Source organism: Bos taurus, chromosome 5 (genome assembly GCF_002263795.3).
Source record: "Bos taurus isolate L1 Dominette 01449 registration number 42190680 breed Hereford chromosome 5, ARS-UCD2.0, whole genome shotgun sequence".
NCBI lineage: Eukaryota > Metazoa > Chordata > Mammalia > Artiodactyla > Bovidae > Bos > Bos taurus.
In genome coordinates this window covers 29,096,518-29,118,076 of record NC_037332.1, presented here as the reverse complement: position 1 = coordinate 29,118,076, position 21,559 = coordinate 29,096,518, and the positions used below count along the sequence as shown (strand labels likewise).

Below are 21,559 nucleotides of genomic sequence, written 5' to 3'. Positions count from 1 at the left end.
AGTCATGTCTGCTTCTTTGCAGCCCCATGAACTGCAGCACACACCAGGCTTTCTTGTCTTTCACTATCCCTAGCTTGAGATAAAAAAATAGTATGTGCTAAACAAATGATTCCTTGACACCACAGTTGAGGTGTTTACTGCTGCTGCTAAGTCGCTTCAGTCGTGTCCAACTCTAGGTGTCTCCTAGATCACTGTATTTTTAACCTGAAATTGAAAGAGGTTTAGTAATTTCTTTTTGTAAAGTTGTCCTCATTACCAACATTAATAATTGAGTTCTATTTTTCACAGAAAGATTTTGAAAGACCTATCTTCTGAAGATATACGGGGCAGAAAAGGAGACGGAGAAAACCCTGGAGTCTCTGCTGTCACTTCTATGTCTGTTCCAACTCCCATCTATCAGACCAGCACCGGACAGTACAGTACGTACCGGAGGCATTTCCCACCTGACAGACACAGAAAATAACCTTCCTGGGTGAAGAAGCTGGTATAGACTGTCATGCTTTAATAGTGATGAGTATTAAAGGATAATAAGTAACATTTTGAGCCAGAAATAATGCAGAGTTCTTTTTTAGCATTATCTCATTTATTCCCTACAACAATTTTGTAAGGTGGGCGGTTACCAATTTATGAGGGAACTGAGGTTAGAGAGTTAGACAATTACTATCCCTAAAGTCACACAGCTTGCTAGTGATACATAGCTTACATACTTATTTTGGGGGTAAGTCTGTGAGTTTTGACAGATGGAGTTGCCTAAGCACCACCACAATCAAGATACTTCATCACCCCCAAGAAATTCATTTGCGTTGTCCCATCTGTAAATAACCTCTCCCTTCTCTCATAAGCCCTGTTCTTTAAGTCTAATTGGCTCTTGCCACAAAACAGCTGTCCTATTCTAACCACCTCTCACCATCTCTACCACCTGGGTTTATACTGTCATCTGAACTACTGCAGTATCCGATTAGTTATCTTGCTTCCCATTCTTGCTCTGATAGTTTTCAATATTGCAGCCAAAGCAGTTTCTTTTAAATGTCTATTAGATTACGCCACTTTAGCTCAAAATCTTCCAGTGGCTTTCTGACACATTTAGAATAAGTCCTACACGTCCTGCATTCAGGATCTGGCTTTGCCTACTCTGGTCTCATCTCCTGCCACTTGATGCCATTTGGCCACACAGACTTTCTTGCTGCTGCTTAAACACATGAAGCTCATTTCTGCCTCAGGATCTTTGGAGGTGTCATCCCTACCACCTGCACGTTCTTGACCCAGATCCTCACATGGCTTACATCCTCACTCTTGCTCTGCTTAAGTGTCACCTCCTCAGAGAGACCACTGTGGCTAAAATATATTGCTCCACCCTTTATTTTCTTAGGTATTTTTCCAATATAATTACATGTAAATGCTTTAAAGTATATTTGTTTAATTATAGAATATATATAATTATAGATTAGCTTATTTGATTTATGAATATAGTTCCTTGAGGGAGAGAACTTTGTCTTGTTCACAACTATAACCTTGGCATATTGGGTCTGGCACGTAGTAGGCTTTCAGTAAAATGTGTTATGAACATGTAGTTTAAGAATATATATAGAATATTTTTGAGAACACAAACTGGGAAAAGTGGTTGCAAGGAAGGAAACTTAGGAGCAGAGCTTAGAAGCAGTTGGGAGGTTCACTTTTCATTTTAAACAAAACTGAATTTTTTTAATCATACATGTATTATTATTTCCAAAAATATTTACGACAGCGTATTAGCAAAAGTTATGATACATGGTTTACTATTATGAAAACTATATAGAAACTTAGGCCAGTATTTCATATGTTACAATCCAAGTACAGAACAGTACATGTTGTATTAAGGGCAGTTTGATGCAGCAGAACTTCCTTGGTGATGCAGATGTTCTATATCTGCATTGTTCAGTACAGTAGCTCCTAAGCTGTGTGACTACTGAGCACCTGGTGAGACTGAGGAACTGAATTTTTTATTTTAATTAATTTAAATAGCCATATGTGGCCCATGGCCACTATACTGAATAGTACAGATAGAGAGTAAATTCAACCAGGTAAATACATATGTTAATCAAGTACAGGAAGATATATTGCAAAAATGAAAACACTTCTGTATTAATGTATACATTTGCATAAATCAGAGGACGTGTATCTATAATGTGTGTGAATAGATACATGCATCGGGTCTTAGTTGTGGTGCACGGACTCCCTAGTTGCGGCCACGGGCTCAGTCGTTGCAGCACACAGGCCTGGTTGTTCTGCAGCATGTGGGATCCTAGTTCCCCGACAGGGGATGAACGAATGCAAGGTACCTCTGTCCGCTGCATTGCAAGGCAGTTCTTAACCACTGGACCGTCATGGAAGTCCCTGTATTTTGATATTATATATCAGTCTATATGAGCATAGGGAGATGCCAGGAAGGATGTGCACCAAAAATAATGGTTACCTCAAGAGGGTGGTAGGAAATGGCAAGTGGAATAAATAGGGATAATGGGCCTTTTACTTTTTTTTTAATATATTTTATTTTTTATTTATCGGCTCACTGGGTCTTCATTGCTGCGTGCAGCCTTTCTCTAGCTGTGGAAAGCAGGGGCTGCCCTCTGGTTGTAGTGCATAGTCTTCTGACTGTGGCAGCTTCTCTTATTATGGAGCATGGGCTCTGGGGCAGGCCGGCGCAGTTGCCCTGTGGCTTATGGGATCTTCCCAGACCAGGGATTGAACCTGTGTCCCCTGCCTTGCAAGGCAGATTCTTAACCACTGGACCACCAGGGAAGGCCAGACTTTTCCTTTTTATATATATTTATGTATGTATGTATGTCGGAGAAGGCGATGGCACCCCACTCCAGTACTCTTGCCTGGAAAATCGCGTGGACAGAGGAGCCCAGTAGGTTGCAGTCCATGGGGTCACGAAGAGTCGGACAGGACTGAGCTACTTCACTTTCACTTTTCACCTTCATGTGTTGGAGAAGGAAATGGCAACCCACTCCCGTGTTCTTGCCTGGAGAATCCCAGGGACGGGGGAGCCTGGTGGGCTGCCGTCTGTGGGGTCGCACAGAGTCGGACACGACTGAAGCGACTTAGCAGCAGCAGCAGCAGCATGTGTGTATGTAGTGTCTGTTACAGGGAAAGAGATGAAAGTAAGTGCTACTGTAAATTTAAAACAAATCTCTACATCTAAAAAACTTTAATGTCTTTTCTTCTGAAGTCATTTTATAAATTATGTGGGAGTATTTGTGGTGTGGCAGTAGGGAAAGGCTGAGGATAACTAGAAACAGTGTCACCACTGGAGAGTGGAGCTGAGAAAGCCTGTGAAGATTTATTTTTTCATTACGTAACCTTTTATCCTTTCTGAATTCCATAGGCACACTTACCTAGTCAAAAAATTTTAAGATAAAATCTTTCTAATGCTTTTAAATAAAAATTACAGACTGTGTTACTCTTTCCTTCTACTTACTTTTGCTTTAAAAGTTAGTTGTCAGTGGTATCCCCTTCTCATGCCCCAGAACTGCTGTGACAACATTAACAATTAGCATGTAGTGCTCCATAGAGCCCCAAATGACCAGTTATTGTAGAATTTAAGACTAAATTTAAGATTAGTGCAAACTTTTATCTGAAATACAAAATTTTATCAAGAAATGCCAAATTTTCCTTCTTTTACATGGAGCTCAACAAAAGTAACCAACAGTCATCAAGTGAAATTGCATTTAAACCTGTTTTAATAAAAAGCGATTGTTTTGTTTACCAGTCCTTTGTAGTAAGTATGTTGTATAGCCTTACATTAGCTATGTTTTCTCTTTGGTTAAAGTTGCCATTGCCCCAAATGGAGCCTTACAGCTGGCCAGTCCAGGCACAGATGGAGTACAGGGCCTTCAGACATTAACCATGACAAATTCAGGCAGTACTCAGCAAGGTACAACAATTCTCCAGTACGCACAGACTTCTGATGGACAACAAATACTTGTGCCCAGCAACCAGGTTGTTGTACAAAGTAAGTATGCTTAAGTATCTATGGAAAGCATCCAGAGTACTTTGAAAGATACGTATGAATTTTAACTCATTCTTTGGACCACACAGCTGCGTCAGGAGATATGCAGACATATCAGATCCGTACTACACCTTCAGCTACTTCACTACCACAGACTGTGGTGATGACATCTCCCGTGACCCTTACATCTCAGACATCCAAGACAGATGACCCCCAACTGAAAAGAGAAATAAGGTTGATGAAAAACAGGTAAGTAGTAAAATTATACTATCAGAATGGGTGATGCGTGTTTATAAATCTCAGAAAGATTTTAACTGAGATTATATGTTAGAAATGAGAAGAGTTTGTATCAGTTCTATTTTAATTGTTAATCTGTCTTGTATGTTTCTAGCAGCTCAGTGAGTCCCTTTGCACAGTCTCTTATTAATATGTGACCTAGAGCTCTTCCATTTCTGTTGTGTTCTTCAAATAGCACTCTTAAGAAAAACTTTTTAAACAGTATTGTTCTTGTTGGGTTGACAAAGTTAAGTGAAAATAATAATTTGCTGCTTGCTGTTTGTTGACTAGAGTAAGAATAGGGAAGAATTACTAGGTTTCTGCCATAATACCTAGTATACTTATGGATACAGAATAGTTCTTAAAAATGAATTTTGATCGTGAAAATGTAGTAGTCATTTAACCCCCAGAAACATTACCTTTCATTTACTATATATTTTAAACAACACTGTTTGCATCTCATGTACATCTGGTATTAAAACTAATTCTTTGAGAAAAATAATCTAATGGATAGCTTTTTGCAGTGTGTTCAGGGGAGAAGAAAAAAGATACCAATAAACTATATTAGAAACAAAAAAGGGTAAATAGCTACAGATTAAAACAAATTTTTAAAATTTTAATAAAGTTCTATTTTCAGATCCTCTTGAGTCAGAAAATCAGAATAAAAGGATAATTTTCTAGAGCAATAAAAATTACCATAAAGGAGCAGATGGATACACTTAGTTACTTCAAGATAAAATGTTTTACTAAAAATAAAAGGGAGCAATTATCACTGTAAATAAAATTGGAAACAAGGCAGAGACCATCTGTTGTTTTGGAGGTTCCAACAAATACAGTAAGACAAGTAAATGAAATAAGTCATGTAAATATTAGAAAAGAATCCTATTTCTTTGCTGATGATATGATTGTGTACCTAGGAAACCCAGAAGACTTGTTAAAAATTACTAGAGTGAGACTTCTCTTTCTGACAGTGTAACTTCAACTGCATAATATTTTTAAAAGCTTGATGAAATATAAAAACCATTCTTTTACATGATTGGATGAGCATACAGAAAGAGATCTGTTGAGGTTAGAAATGAACCAGAAGCACAGGACCATGATGTTAATAAGCACTGAAGCAGCTGCTATATATTCCTGGGGATAAGTTCAGATCTTTGTAATTGGCATAGCTTTTGTATGCAGAGGGGACCAGGGACAGAGCGTAGGGACTCCACCTTGGAGAACTGGACCAAAGATTTTCTTCCTTGAGGTCAAGACCCAAGAAGATCTACACCCATAAGCTGAGAATTGTAACTTAAAAAATGGGTATCGGGACTTCCCTGATAGTCTGGTGGCTAAGAATCTGCCTGCCACTGCAGGGGACACTGATTCAGTCCCCTGGTCCAGGAACTAAGATCCATATGCCACTAAGCCTGTGCGCCCTATAGCTGTCTTCTGCAACAAGAGAAACCGCCACAGTGAGAAGCCCACGTGCCACAACTAGAGAATAGCCCCGCGCACAGCAACAGAGGTCCAGTGCAGTCCAAAAAAATAGAGAAATAACGGGTGAGGGTTCATAGGGCCCCCGGTTGCTTGGAGAGAGCAACCTCAACACAGGCTCTAAAGAATTCCTACACATTGAATTCTAACAAATATAAGTTGAAAGATCAGAATACCCGAAGAATTAGGCCTCCGTTATATATGCCAAGCCCTTAGACCATTTTCACAAAAAATTATTTCCATTTTCTTAAGGAAACTGAGGCCTAGAGAAGTCTAGTTACTTGACCAAGATTACACTGCCCAGTAAGTGATAAGAGGTAGGATTTAAATTCATGGGTCCAGGTTTTAGGGTCCAGAGTCTTGAGGAATAATACCACACAGCCTTTTAGAAGCAAGAGTCAGCAGAAAGAGCAGACAACAGAATGAGTGTTGTGAAGTCTTCAGTTATCTAATAAGAGAGATGGAAAGAAGCATGTTTTTCATATTTAGAAAAGGATGTCATTGAAAATCATCAAAGATCAAGAGACTATAAAAATGATAAAAATTGGAGAAGAAAAGTAAAACTGCTATTTTAATTTTAACAAAGATACATTCATTTGCTTAGAATATCCAGGAGAATAATCTGCAAACTCTCTAGAAATGAAAAAGAACCAGTTCTCTTCAACACTACTAGAAATCCTTGCCAGTTTAGTAAATCAGGAAAAAAGAGGGGATATTACAAGGATTTAAATGATTCTTCATTTAATAGCTGTTACTATTTTTTGTGTGATTGCCTGATTTAAAAAAAAAAATTTTGATTTAGAGAAGGATTACTGTAAGTAATGAATTTATAAGGTTACTAGATATAAAATCAGTTTCAAAGATCAACTGTCGTCTTCACATCAGCAATAAAGAGTTTGGTAAATAGTTATTTAAAAGATACTTATATTATCAATAAATGAAATATATGAGAATAAATCTAACAAAAGATGTCCAGGACACTTATGGAAAATATTGTTTTTTAGAGACATTAAAGAAGATCTAATAAATAAATGGAGAAATATACAATGTCCACAGATACAGAAACTCAGTATTATAAAGATGACTATTTTTCCCCCCAATTGATCCATAGATTCAATGCAGTTCCAATCAAAACCCAAACAGGTTGTTTGAAGAACTTGACAAGTTGATATTAAAATTTATAAAAGAGTAAAAAAAAGGGTCAAGAGCAGCCAAAATATTCCAGACAAGAATAAGATGAGGAGATAATCAAATCTTGTTTAAACCGTGAATTAAAATAATGTGATACTGGCATCGAGGTAAACAAAATCACTAGTGAAATAGAGTAGAGAGCTCAGAAACACATCTGTGAATACATGAAACCTTGGTAGGGCAGATTATTGGGGGAAGGAGGGACTCCAATAAATGATGCTAGGATAGTTACTTTATGTGAAAAAATTTCAAATTTCTTCCTCACACCATAGCAGATGAATTAAAGAGTATGTGAAAGGTGAAATTTTAAAGAACTTTTAGGTTGAAAATATATAATCTCATAGTTTCAAGTGTAGGCAAGATTCCTTAAAATAACACACACATAAAAAATTAACATGAAAGATTGATGAATCTTCATTAAAATCAGTAACTTATTAAAAGAAAGTGAAAATATAAACTTCAAACCTATAGAAGATATTAGCAACATATCTGCCCCCCCAAAAAAAGATTTCTTTGAAAAAATATAAAGATCATCTGAATTAATAAGTACAACCCAACTGAAAAAAAGTTGAATATGTTTTTGAAATGATACACAACTCCACATCCAGAAGAAAATTAAATTGGACTCCTATTTAATACCACATACAGAAGTAATTACAGATGGATTAAAGCAAACTCTGAAAATTAAGCAATAAACTCTTGAAAATAAAATTTAGGAATATATAGTGCATGGTAGTTTTTAATCTAAGCCAAGAAAAAGACTAAAAAAGAGAATTTATCATATAAGAAATAAAAATATCAGAAATCAAGTGGTAGATTAGAAAATTATATAGAAACAGATAATGGGTTAGTATGTATAATTCATTGAGAGTTCTTAGGTTGTGTGTCTTTATAGTAATTTCTAAATGTAAAATAGGCAAAAAGTATGAATGAACAGGCAAATAAATAAGAGCAGACCCAGAGGAGACTGTTAAACTTTTGAAAATGTTCCGTTTCACTAGTAGTTAGGGAAGTGAAATTAACAATGAAATGCCTGCATGACAAAGAACTGTGTACCAATATAGAGACATCATTAAAATAGTATGTGTCAAAAAAAGCAAGTTGCAGATAATAATATCTTCAGTTTTTAGTTCAAAAAAAAATTCAAAATACTTTTTTACTTGTTGTATATGTATATAAAACTTCAATGAAAATCCACAGAAATATTCTAACAGGACATGTACAAAACTGAGTATCAAAACATTGTTTATAATTAAAAATTGGAGTTTAGAGGATTTATATGTCCAAAGGTAACCAGAGGACCCACACATTTCACTTCTTGGTGTTCATCCAAGAGAAATGGGACATATGTTCTCAGAGACTGGCACAAGGACATGCGTAGCAGCTAAAACTAGTAAATGGCTCAACAGAATGGATAAACAAATTGTAATGATATCCATACAGTGGAGGATGGATAAACCTCAAAAATACACTTGAGTGACAGGAGACCAGACACAAGAGTGCATTCTGGATAACTGTTGTCTGAAGGAAATTCTGTTACAGAATAGGAAAAACTTCATCTCCGGTGATAAGAGGGGACTTCTGGGGCAGTAAACATGTCTGACTCGATGGATGTGTGGGTTATATAGGTGCATGCATGCATTTGCCATAGCAAATTGAATTCTGCACTCACTGTATATAGATGATACCCTAATTTTGTTTTAATGAGGGGAGAAAAAGGATGACCAGGGAAAATTACTGAAGTGCATTTACCATTTAAAGAATGTGAACTTTTTTCTAACTTTTTTCACCTGGGCTTCCCAGGTGGTGCAAGTGGTAAAGGAGCTGCCTACCAATGCAGGTTAGATGTAATAGACATAATACGTGCCGGGTCGATTCCTGGGTCAGGAAGATCCCATGGAGAAGGGAATGGCAGTCCACTCCAATATTCTTGCCTGGAGAATTCCATGGACAGAGGAGCCTGGCGGGCTGCACTTCATAGAGTGGCAGAGTCAGACACTACTGAAGCAATTTAGCACACACACAGCACACATTTACCATTTAAAGAATTTGAACTTTTTTCTAACATTGGTTTTTAATGCTTATATTTAGAGAAGCTGCTCGAGAATGTCGCAGAAAGAAGAAAGAATATGTGAAATGCCTGGAAAATCGAGTCGCAGTTCTGGAAAATCAAAACAAAACTCTAATAGAAGAGTTAAAAACTTTGAAGGATCTTTATTCTAATAAAAGTGTTTGATTCTTAAGAAAGAAAATATTTTTGTGGACTTGCCTAAAAATTAGATGGATTTCTTTTTAGTGGAGTTTTATGAATTAAAAGGTCAAAAATGAAGCTTTTTATTTAGGTTTTTACAACTCAAAGAGAAATACCTTACATGAGAGATCTGGTGACAGAGGATAAAGTGGAAAAAGACCTTCAAGGAAGTTACTGGCACAACTGGAAGCTCTGTAAAAATTAAACATACTCAAGAAACATTTGAAATGAACTTTCACCAATTCAAATTTTCTAAATAACAATAGTTGCCAATATTCCAGAAATGGTAGATAAGATGAAATTTGGTAAATCAAATCTTTACAAATAAATCAGTTTACCGTTACAGGTTTGCATTTCTGTTTCCTAAAATTTATCTTTCTTCAATTGTGTGTGTGTGTTCTGTTTCTGCCAATAAATTCTACATTGCAAATAGAAAAGAAAAGCTAATACATAACTAAATATATAAATTATGTATCTTGATTATATATACTTGTTCCGTTGTCAGGTCTCAAATGGGTTTTTAAAAGTCTGTTCGTTGGACTCAGGAGGGGTTTTGAGACTAGGTTAACAATTTTTGAGGCCTTGTCCTAAAAGACATCTAAGGTACATGAATGGAGTATGGTGATTTTGTAACATTTTTTATCAGAAAGGAAAAAGAATTGTTTAAAAGTTTGATACTTTTAAATAGTTTTTTGGTTACTCTGGGAATGGTGATTTTCTACCAATATTTAATAAATTGTTTTTTGATTCTATATTCTGTATGCAGTTGAATATACCTTACTTACTCTGTTGTGCTTTAATAGAATGGAATGTTTACAGGCCCTTAAGATAGAGTATTTTGAAAACCTTCTGAAGATGCATACCAAAGTTTTCCAAGAGGATTTTATAATCAGTTTAATGTAAGGTTTATCAGATTCTAAATACAGTTACTAAGGCAATTTTATGTTAGAGACTATTTTGTAATGTAGTGAATGGTACATTTATAAGAAAAGTGACTGCCAATATATTTTTATAGCTAATCTTTATAAATTCTAAAGTTAAGTTTTTAATGATTATTTTAAATGTTTATATAGTTTGTTAGTAAAAAATATTTTGCATCTCAAAGTATCATTTTTATATTATGGGAAGCAAAGTTTCCAGATTGGCTAATATTTGAATTGTAAGTTTTGTATGCAGTTTATCCGAAGTCAAGAAATGCTGTCAGCACACCAGTGTTCAACCTCTGTATTCCAACTTGTATACACTTTGAAATTGTACTGCAAAACTATTGTGCGCTTCTTATACAATATGTATCATATTGTTGTGTATGAAATTAAAGGACATTTGATAAAATTAAGTTTGCTGAATATAAAATACATTGCTTGATATATGAATGACAAGCTTCCTGATAACCGTTTTGTTAATTATACTAACTATAGTGCATTCCTAGTTTTGAAATGATAAATTTACAAATCTGGGCTGCACAACCTATTTTAAGAAGGGGATATGTTTAAATGTTTTGCTTCAGTCAGAACCAATTATAATAAAGATAGCTAAATATTTTGTTCTACAAGTGTTTAGAACATGGTTAAGGGGCCTGTCATGTAGAAATTTTAATTGATAAATCTATTAATTCTAATAAAATTTTTCATTAACAGGGTCAGGGTCTTTTAGAATGGGGCTTTTTGTTGATCTTTTAAAATGGGACTTTTTTTTGTTGATTTGTCAGCAGTTTATGAAAAGAAAGAAAAGTCTGAACACCAGTGAAATTACTTCTATCACTATCCTAAAGCCTGAGTCTCTCTCAAAACAGTGGCCCATCAGGCTAAAGAATATTAGGGGTATGGGGTCAGTGGATTATATCAAGAGTGTTTTAAAAGTTAATTTATTGGGTGGATGTTGCATTTGGCTCCAGTAGCCTAGCTCTTAGCAACTGGACATACACAAATACTGTAAACTCTCCACAACCTACACATCTCTGGTGTAGGGTCTTGCTCACTAGTTCACATTATGTAGTTAAGCTGTATGTAACAGGCATGGACAAGCCACTGAGGAGTCCATAAATGCATACCAATTTATGAGGCTTATGACACTTTAAAGGTGATTATACTACAAGCCTGAAATTAAGATTTCAAAAGTTTGAGAGACCAATGAAATTATTTCCTTAGTTCAATTTACTATTGAATTTATAAGTAAATTATCACTTACAGTTTGTTACATTGATGGAAATAACATTACTGCCCACAAATGCATCCTTGAGCATATAAGATTTAAAAAAAAAAAAAAAAATCCCTTTAATTTTATTCCTCTTCTGTGAAGAATGGACATGTGTTAAAGCTTCAGAAATCTTACCATATTTATTTTTTCATTCAGCAATTACTATTTTAAAGTTACTGTGTTTTTCTCCAGTTAAAACATATATTATGTCTTGGAATTATAAAGTTATAATTGCAATTCAGATTCCCAGATGCTGAAATGATACAAACTGAGTGAATTTGACTAAGTTAAAGGAAAAGTCATAGGTTATAGTGAAACAAAATGTCAAAGTATATCAGTCTAATTGCAGTAATTGTATTATTTACTATTACTCAAATTTGGTTTTTATTTTTTAATAAATACTGCCTTTTTTCCCCCAAAACTTTTTCCTATAAAGTAAGTAAAGGAACACTTAAATCAAGGTTGTAGAATTCAGAAGCCCACTCTAGGGAGTGTTTCGCAGAAGTATATTTTTTTGGCCATGCCATGCAGCATGCAAAATAGCATGCGGAATATTAGTTCCCTGACTAGGGACCAAAGCCACGACCCTTCAGTGGAAGGGTGGAATCTTAACCACTGGCCCACCAGGGAAGTCCTTGGCAGAAATCTTTGAGAGTCAGTTGAAGGAGATGTAGGCCATTTGACTTTTTTTTTTTTTAAGGGATTCTGGTAACTCAGTCCCTTTTTATTCATGTACATTTCTTTACAGCAAACACAGGGATTAGAGACCAAGTCTTTGCCATTTCATGGTTGAGATCCTTTTCCTCAAAATTGATGGATATATGTGATACTTTGCTGCCTTCAATAAGTATATATGTTTTAACATATACATTTATTACAAAATTGAGTTACCTATATATATAACATGAACAGTTTTACCATTTCCTTAACATCTACTATTTATTGAGTAATTACTATGCATGTGTGTGTGTGTGAAATCGCTCAGTTGTGTCCGACTCTTTGCGACCCCGTGGACTGTAGCCCGCCAGGCTCCTCTGTCCATGCAATTCTCCAGGCAAGAATACTGGAGTGGGTTGCCATTTCCTTCTCCAGGAGATCTTCCCAACCCAAGGATTGAACCCGGGTCTGCCACATTGTAGGCAGACACTTTACCGTCTGAGCCACCAGCATAAGAAACAAAGTAGACATTCATTCTGAAGATACTTATTGAAGGCCTTTTACATGCCAAGCATTACAGGAAGAGTGGCAGACAAGGCAGAGTTGTGTCTCTGATGGAACTTAGGTAAGTACCAGTCTCACAGGATGACATTAATATCTAACTAAGGTTATATGAGTATTAATAACTAGGGATCTGGGATTTAAACCTAACCTCTAACCATTCACTATAAAACAGCACATATACCCTTACCCCCAACAACACACACCTTTATTTTAAACTTGAAGGGGAGCCTGCATCTTCTGCTTTTCTGTACCCCCGCCCCCCAGGTCTAGGGCAGTCCTTACCCGGTTTAAAGGAGTGCTCTATTGTTGTGATAGTCACTATGTCGTGTCCGACTCTGCGACCCCCACGGACTGTGAAAGTCACTCAGTTGTGTTTGACTCTGCAACCCCATGGACTGTAGAGTCCATGGAATTCTCCAGCCCAGAATACTGGAGTGAGTAGCCTTTCCCTTCTCCAGCCTTTACCCTCCAACCCAGGGGTTGGAGCCAGGTCTACCCATGGATTCTTTACCAGCTGAGCCACAAGGTTCCTCTGTCCATGGGATTCTCCAGGCAAGAAGATGAGGGGGTTGCCATTTCCTTCTCCAGGGGATCTTCCTGACCCAGGGATCGAACCCTGGTCTCCCGCACTGCAGGCAGCTTCTATAACTAATGTTATTCTACCTAGGGTTACTTGGTAAATAGGGTTTGGACCTCAGCTTGATCAACTCCAAAGTCTGTGGTCTTAATCTAGAGCGTACCTTCTTAACATGTGCTGGAAAGCCTGAAAAGCTTCACTGAATCTGTGCACTAGAATAGCACAGATTTTTAAAGTTCTATTTAAATGTGTCCACTAGATGGCAACCTCCGTTTTAAAAATCACATAAGTTTTACAAACTTTAAAAATTACATAGAAAACTACACAAGTTAACATATCAAATCCTTGTACATGCACCATTCAGAATTAATAAATGTTAACATTTTGTTGCCTTCAGCTCATTTTCTGAATAGGAAAAAATGCACAGATAAACTCCTCATCTTTCTTTCCCTAGTCCAATTTCCCTCCCTGAAGGAAACCACTATCATGAATTCAGTATGGAACCAGTCCGTGTTTTTATGTTTACTATATGAACCCATAAATAACATGTCAGACTAGTATCTCTTAGAAGTTTATAAATGGTACTTTAATTCCTCAAATGAAAGATCAAGCAGACCAAAGAAAGTTTAGGATTTTAGCTATGATAAAGTAATAACTTTCTTTTGGAAAAAACCTGAATATGAGAGCAATTTTTTTTTTCTCAGCTGACAATTTTCAGAATTTACCATCATTTCTGAAAAAAATGCTTGCCAAGAAAAAAATTTTTTTTTAATTCATAAGATGTGCAAGAAAGCTTAGGCTTAGTTGATAAAACAGTAAACAAAAACAGACCTGCAATGAATTTTAAAAAGAAAAAGTTACATAATTTCTTTCCCCACTACCCACTGCCATCATAAATAAGCAATCAAATAAAATTTTGAGGAATTAACTGCTCAGTGAAGGATGCTAATTAAACATGAAACATGGTGTTTCACAAGCTCAGACTCCTTGCGGAAATGACAGAGGACATTGGAAGACCCACTCTACTTTTCACTACATTATTTGCATGTTCTAAGAAATCTAGAAATCTATACCCACTAAAAAAATTCTCATTAATCCAAAAGAAACAGGCAGGACAAATTGCCTCCCCCCCAAATTAAAGAAATCTATGGATATTAGTAATCATAATAAATGTAAATGCACTGAGCATTTTAGTTAAAGACTGCCATGTTTGATTAGAAAACAAAATTCAGCTATATGTTGTTTATATCCCTAAAATATAAGGATACAGCAAGGTTGACAGCAATTATTAGCCAAAAGAAAGCACAAAGCATAAATATCAGATCAGATCAGTCGCTCAGTCGTGTCCAACTCTTTGCGACCCCATGAATCGCAGCACGCCAAGCCTCCCTGTCCATCACCAACTCCCAGAGTTCACTCAGACTCACGTCCATCGAGTCAGTGATGCTATCCAGCCATCTCATCCTCTGTCGTTCTCTTCTCCTCTTGCCCCCAATCTCTCCCAGCATCAGAGTCTTTTCCAATGAGTCAACTCTTCGCATGAGGTGGCCAAAGTACTGGAGTTTCAGCTTTAGCATTATTCCTTCCAAAGAAATCCCAGGGCTGACAGCTATATTTATGTTGAACATAAAAAACTATGGCTTGGGACAAAATAGTCACTATAAAAAGATTTTAACTCACTTGGAAGATAAAAATACATCTAAATTTATATGCACCTAATAATACAGGGTCAAGATGTTAAGCAAAATGCAGAAATAAGAGAAAAAAATTCATAATCTTAGTAGAATTTAATATACCTCTCTCATAATTGATACAAAAAGCAGGAAAGTAATCAGTATAGCGGAGAAGGCAATGGCACCCCACTGCAGTACTCTTGCCTGGAGAATCCCAGGGACAGGGGAGCCTGGTGGGCTGCCGTCTATGGGGTTGCACAGAGTCGGACATGACTGAGGCGCCTTAGCAGCAGTAGTAGCAATCAGTATAGAGACTTGAACAATGAAAAAACTTGACCTAACATACTGAATTTCATCATCTGTAAGCCATCACTGATTATAAGACAAGCTATTAAGTACCACTAAGAAGGAAAGGCCATTGCCAGTTAACTATACCACGCCATTGATGGCCAGATGCATACTTGATTTCAGAGATGTTTCAATGTGGAAAACACATCTTTTAATCAACGAAATTTGATGTAGAAAATGCAACTGTAAATAACACATAAGTATTATTTATGAAAGTAGAACCATATAATATGGGCAATAAAGTAAGTCTCAACAAATTTTGAGGGCTTCCCTTGTGGCTCAGCTGGTAAAGAATCTGCCTGCAATGCAGGAGACCTGGGTTTGATCCCTGGGTTGGGAAGATCCCCTGGAGAAGGGAAAGGCTACCCACTCCAGTATTCTGGCCTGGAGAATCCCATGGACTGTATACTCCATGGGGTTGCAGAGAGTCAGACACAACTGAGTGACTTTCAACAAATTTTCAAAGAGTTGGTTTGATATGGACTATGTTCCATTGGTCTATATGTGTCTATCCTTTCAATAAAACCACTGTCTTGATTACTGTAGCTTTATAATAAGTCTTAAAATCAGGTGGTATGAATTCAAGTTTTTTTCCCCAAAAAATTATTTTAGCCATTCCAGTTCCTTTGCCTTCTATATGAATTTTAGAATCAGCTGGTTTGTATCTACAAGAGATCCTTCTAGGACTTTGGGGTTGTTAAAAATATATGTAGATTAACTGGGGAAGTACTGACAACTGAACAATATTGAGGCATCCAATCCATAAATACAATATATCTCCACTTAGTGTTTCTGATTTTTTTTTCTTCACTGTTTTGTACTTTTTGGCAGAGACCATGTACATATTCTGTTAGATTTATACCTAATTACTTTTTCTTTTTTCTTATGGGTATTTTAAATGTTTAAATTGTTCTTGGCTAATATATGAAAAGAGAAATTTTGTCGTGGGATCATACTAAATGCACTTAGTAGTTCTGCTGCTGCTGCTGCTAAGTTGCTTCAGTCATGTTCGACTCTTCGCAACCCCATGGACTGCAGCCTACCAGGCTCCTCCGTCCATGGGAGCTTCCAGGCAAGAGTATGGGGTGGGGTGCCATTGCCTTCTCCGTTAGTAGTTCTGATGCTGCTAAGTGGCTTCAGTCGTGTCCGACTCTGTGCAACCCCATAGACGGCAGCCCACCAGGCTCCCCCGTCCCTGGGATTCTCCAGGCAAGAATAATGGAGTGGGTTGCCATTTCCTTCTACAGGTTAGTAGTTCTAGGAGCTTTTAAAACAGATTTTCTTGGGGGATGGGAGGCGGTTTCTATCTAGACAGTGACATTTGTGAATAGAGACAGTTTTATATCTTTCTTTAAAGTATGTCTTTATCTTGCTTTATTGTACTGCCTAGGATTTTTTGTACAGTATTAAATAGCACTGGTAAGAGTGGACTTCTTTTTTTAACTTTGGTCATGCTCTGTGGCTCGTGGAATCTTAGTTCCTGTCCCAGGGACTGAATCTGGGCCCCGGCCATGAAAGCACCCAGTCCTAACCGTGGACCTCCAGGGAATTCCCACTAGTTAAGGGAATTCCCATACTGTTAAGTCCTAATGCAGTAAAACAAGAAAAGGAGATAAAAGGTATACAGATTGAGAGGGAAGAAATAAAATTTTCTTTGCTCGTAGATGATATGATAATCTATATAGAAAATCCAAAAGATTCTACAAAGGAACTCCTGTTATTAATAAGTGATTACAGCAGGGATGCAGGATACAAGATTCATATACAAAAGTCATTTGCTTTCAGATGTAACAGCAATGAATAACTGGAATTTTAAATTAAAAATATAATACTATTTACATTAACACCCCCCAAAATGAAATACTTAGGTATAAATGTAACAAAATAAGTACAAGATTTGTATGAGCAAAACTACAAAACTCTGACAAAAGAAATCAAATAAGAACTAAATAAATGGACAGGTATTCCATGTCAATGGATAGACAGTTAACACTGTCAGGATGGCAGTTCTTCCAAACTTGTTCTACAGGTTCAAAACAAGCCCAATCAAAACCTCAGCAAATTATTTTGTGGATATTAACTGACTCTAAAGGTTATACAGAGAGGATAAAAGACTCAGAATAGACAACACAGTATTGAAGGAAAAGAACGAAGTTGAAGAGCTGCCAGTACCTGACTTAAAGACATACCATAGAGCTACAGTAATCAAGATGATACTCACAAAAGGACAGACAGACAGGTCAATCGAATAGAACAGAGAGCCCAGAGACAGACTTCAATAGGTACAGTCAACTAATCTTCAGCAAAGGAGCAAAGGCAATAAAATGGAGCAAAGACAGAGTTTTTAATAAATGATGCTGGAATAGCTGGAGATCCACGTGAAGAAAAAGGTGAATCTAGATATAGACCTGTATCCTCCACAAGAATTACCTCAAAAATGGACCACAGACCTAAATGTAAAACACAAAAGTATAAAACTCTTAGAAGATAACATAGAAGAGGGCTTCCCTGGTGGTCCAAGGGCTAGGACCCCATGCTCCCAATTCAGGAGACCCAGGTTCAATCCCTGGTCAGGGAACTAGAACCCACATGCTGCAACTAAGACCCAGCAACAGTTAACTAAATAAATAACTATTTTTTTTTAAAAAGAGAAAATCTAGATGACCTTGGGTTTGGCAATAATTCCAAAAGTATGATCCATGAAAGAAATAACTGATAAATTAGACTTCATTAAAAGTAAAAGTTTCTGCTCTGTGAAAGACGATGAAAAGAAAAGCTACAGACTGAGAGAAAATATCTGCAAAAGACATACCTAACAGAGGACTAGGGGCTTCACAGGTGGTGCTAGTGGTAAAGAATCCACCTGTCAATGCAGGAGACATAAGAGACACAGGTTCGATCCCTTGGTCGGGAAGATCCCACATGCTATAGAGCAGCTAAGCCCATTTGCCACAACTACTGAAGACCACACACCTAGAGCCTGCGCACCACAACAAAACGTAGCCCTGTTCTCCACAACCAGAGCACGGCCATAGGCAGCAAAGAAGACCCAGTGCAGCCAAGACCTAATTTTTAAAAAGTGAGATTCCACTAACACACTCACTCATTGTTCAGTCGCTAAGACTCTGCGGCCCCATAGACTGCAGCACACCAGGCTCCTCTGTCCTCTACGGTCTCCTGGAATTTGCTCAAACATGTCTGTTGACTTGGTGATGCTATCTAACCATCTCATCCTCTGCCACTCCCTTCTCCTTTTGCCTTCAATCTTCCCCAGAATCACGGTCTTTTCCAGTGAGTGGGCTCTTCACATCAAGTGGCCAAAGGACATGATGGAGTTTCAGCATCAATTCCTCCGACGGATATTCAGAGTTAATTTCCTTTAATATTGACTGGCTTGATCTCTGTGCTGCCCAAGGGACTCTCAAAAGTTTCTCCAGCACAATTCAAAAGCATCAGTTCTTTGGCACTCAGCCTTCTTTTTGGTCCAATTCTCACATCCGAACATGACTACTGGAAAAACCAAAGATTTGACTATACAGACCTTTGTTTGCAAAGTAATGGCTCTGCCTTTTTTTTTTTTTTAATTGAAGCATAATTGCTTTACAGAATTTTGTTGTTTTGTGTCAAACATCAACATGAATCAGTCATAGGTGTACATACGTCTCCTCCCTCTGGAACCTCTCCCCCATCTCCCTCCCCATCCCACCCCTCTAAGTTGATACAGAGCCCCTGTTTGAGTTCCCTGAGACATATGGCAAATTACCATTGGCTATTTTACACATGATAATGTAAGTTTCCATGTTACTCTCTCCATACATCTCACCCTCTCCTCCCCTCTCCCTGTGTCCATAAGTCTGTTCTCTATGTTTGTTTCTCCACTGCTGCCTTGAAAATAAATTCTTCAGTACCATCTTTCCAGATTCCATATATATGTGTTAGTATATGAACTGTGGTGTTGGAGAAGACTCTTGAGAGTCCCTTGGACTGCAAGGAGATCCAACCAGTCCATTCTGAAGGAGATCAGCCGGGGGGATTTCTTTGGAAGGAATGATGCTAAAGCTGAAACTCCAGTACTTTGGCCACCTCATGCGAAGAGTTGACTCATTGGAAAAGACTCTGATGCTGGGAGGATTGGGGGCAGGAGGAGAAGGGGACGACAGAGGATGAAATGGCTGGATGGCATCACCGACTCGATGGACATGAGTCTGAGTGAACTCCAGGAGTTGGTGATGGACAGGGAGGCCTGCATGCTGCGATTCATGGGGTCACAAAGAGTCGGACATGACTGAGCGACTGAACTGAAACTGATATGATATTTATCTTTCTGATTTACTTCATTCTGTATAATAGGCTCTAGGTTCAGCCACCGCATTAGAACTGACTCAAATGTGAATATTCCATTGTGTATATGTATCACAACTTCTTTATCCATTCATTGGTCGAACATCTAGGTTGCTTCCACGTTCTAGCTATTGTAAATAGTGCTGCAGTGAACACTGGGGTACATGTGTCTTTTTCAATTTTGGTTTTCTCAGGGTATATGCCCAGGAGTGGGATTGCTGGGTCATATCGAGGTTTTGTTCTTAGTTTTTTAAGGAATCTCCATACCATCTTCCATAGTGGCTGTATCAACTTACATTCCTACCAACAGTGCAAGGGGGTTCCCTTTTCTCCACACCCTCTCCAGCATTTATTGTTTATAGACTTTTTGATGAGGACCATTCTGACAGGTGTGAAATGATATCTCATTATAGTTTTGATTTATATTTCTCTAATAATGAGCGATGTTGAGCATCTTTTCATGTGTTTGTTAGCTATCTGTATGTCTTCTTTGGAGAAATGTCTGTTTAGGTCTTTTCCCCACTTTTTGATTGAGCTGTTTCTTTTTCTGGTATTGAGTTGTATGAGCTGCTTATATATTTTGGAGTTTAATCCTTTGTCAGTTGTTTCATTTGCTATTATTTTCTCCCATTCTGAAAGTTGTCTTTTCACCTTGTTTATAGTTTTCTTTGCTGTGCAAAAGCTTTTAAATTTAACTACATCCCACTTGTTTACTTTTGCTTTTATTTCTATTACTCCAGGAGGTGGGTCAAAGGGGATCTTGCTTTGATTTATGTCATCGAGTGTTCTGCCTATGTTTTCCTCTAAGAATTTTATAGTTTCTGGTCTTATATTTAGGACTTTAATCCATTTTGAGTTTATATTTGTGTACGCTAGTAAAGTAATGCTCAAAATTCTCCAAGCCAGGCTTCAGCAATACATGAACCGTGAACTTCCAGATATTCAAGCTGGTTTTAGAAAAGGCAGAGGAACCAGAGATCAAATTGCCAACATCTGCTGGATCATGGAAAAAGCAAGAGAGTTCCAGAAGAACATCTATTTCTGCTTTATTGACTATGCCAAAGCCTTTATGTGGATCACAATAAACTGTGGAAAATTCTGAAAGAGATGGGCATACCAGACCACCTGACCTGCCTCTTGAGAAACCTGTACGCAGGTCAGGAAGCAACAGTTAGAACTGGACATGGAACAACAGACTAGTTCCAAATAGGAAAAGGAGTACGTCAAGGCTGTATATTATCACCCTGCTTATTTAACTTATATGCAAAGTATATAAGTTTCATGAGAAACGCTGGGCTGGAGGAAGCACAAGCGGGAATCAAGATTGCCGGGAGAAATATCAATAACCTCAGATATGCAGATGACACACCCTTATGGCAGAAAGTGAAGAGGAATTAAAAAGCCTCTTGATGAAAGTGAAAGAGGATACTGTATTGGTGTTTTTCTTTCTGGCTTACTTCACTCTGTATAATAGGTTCCAGTTTCATCCATCTCATTAGAACTGATTCAAATGTATTCTTTTTAATGGCTGAGTAATACTACAGTATACTAACGCACATATATGGAATTTAGAAAGATGGTAACAATAACCCTGTGTATGAGACAGCAAAAGAGACACCGATGTATAGATCAGTCTTATGGACTCTGTGGGAGAGGGAGAGGGTGGAGAGATTTGGGAGAATAGCATTGAAACCTGTATAATATCATGTATGAAACGAGTCGCCAGTCCAGGTTCGATGCACGGTACTGGATGCTTGGGGCTGGTGCACTGGGACTACCCAGAGGGAGGGTAGGGGAGGGAGGAGGGAGGAGGGTTCAGGATGGGGAACGCGGGTATACCTGTGGCAGATTCATTTCGATATTTGGCAAAACTAATACAATATTGTAAAGTTTAAAAATAAAATGAAAACAACAACAACAAAAAAAGAAAGTGAAAGAGGAGAGTGAAAAAGTTGGCTTAAAGCTCAACATTCAAAAAACTAAGATCATGACATTTGGTCCCATCACTTCATGGG

At 37.5% G+C, this 21,559-nt stretch overlaps 1 protein-coding gene across 6 annotated transcripts in view; it reads left to right on the top strand.

Moving 5' to 3' along the window:
- The window catches only part of ATF1 (activating transcription factor 1), a 64,327-nt gene extending 53,766 nt beyond the window's left edge, over window positions 1-10,561 (top strand). For 5 of the 6 annotated variants that reach the window (XM_010804952.4, XM_024991502.2, XM_005206278.5 and 2 more), the window contains 4 exons: window positions 289-419; window positions 3,812-3,994; window positions 4,081-4,240; window positions 9,029-10,524. In XM_010804952.4, the coding sequence (XP_010803254.1) occupies window positions 289-419; window positions 3,812-3,994; window positions 4,081-4,240; window positions 9,029-9,173 (619 nt within the window). In that variant the 3' untranslated portion in view covers window positions 9,174-10,524. Of the gene's footprint in view, window positions 1-288; window positions 420-3,811; window positions 3,995-4,080; window positions 4,241-9,028 lie in introns of all 6 variants that reach the window. The other variant, NM_001075289.1, reaches the window with a different exon arrangement.
- The last annotated feature ends 10,998 nt before the right edge of the window (window positions 10,562-21,559 follow it).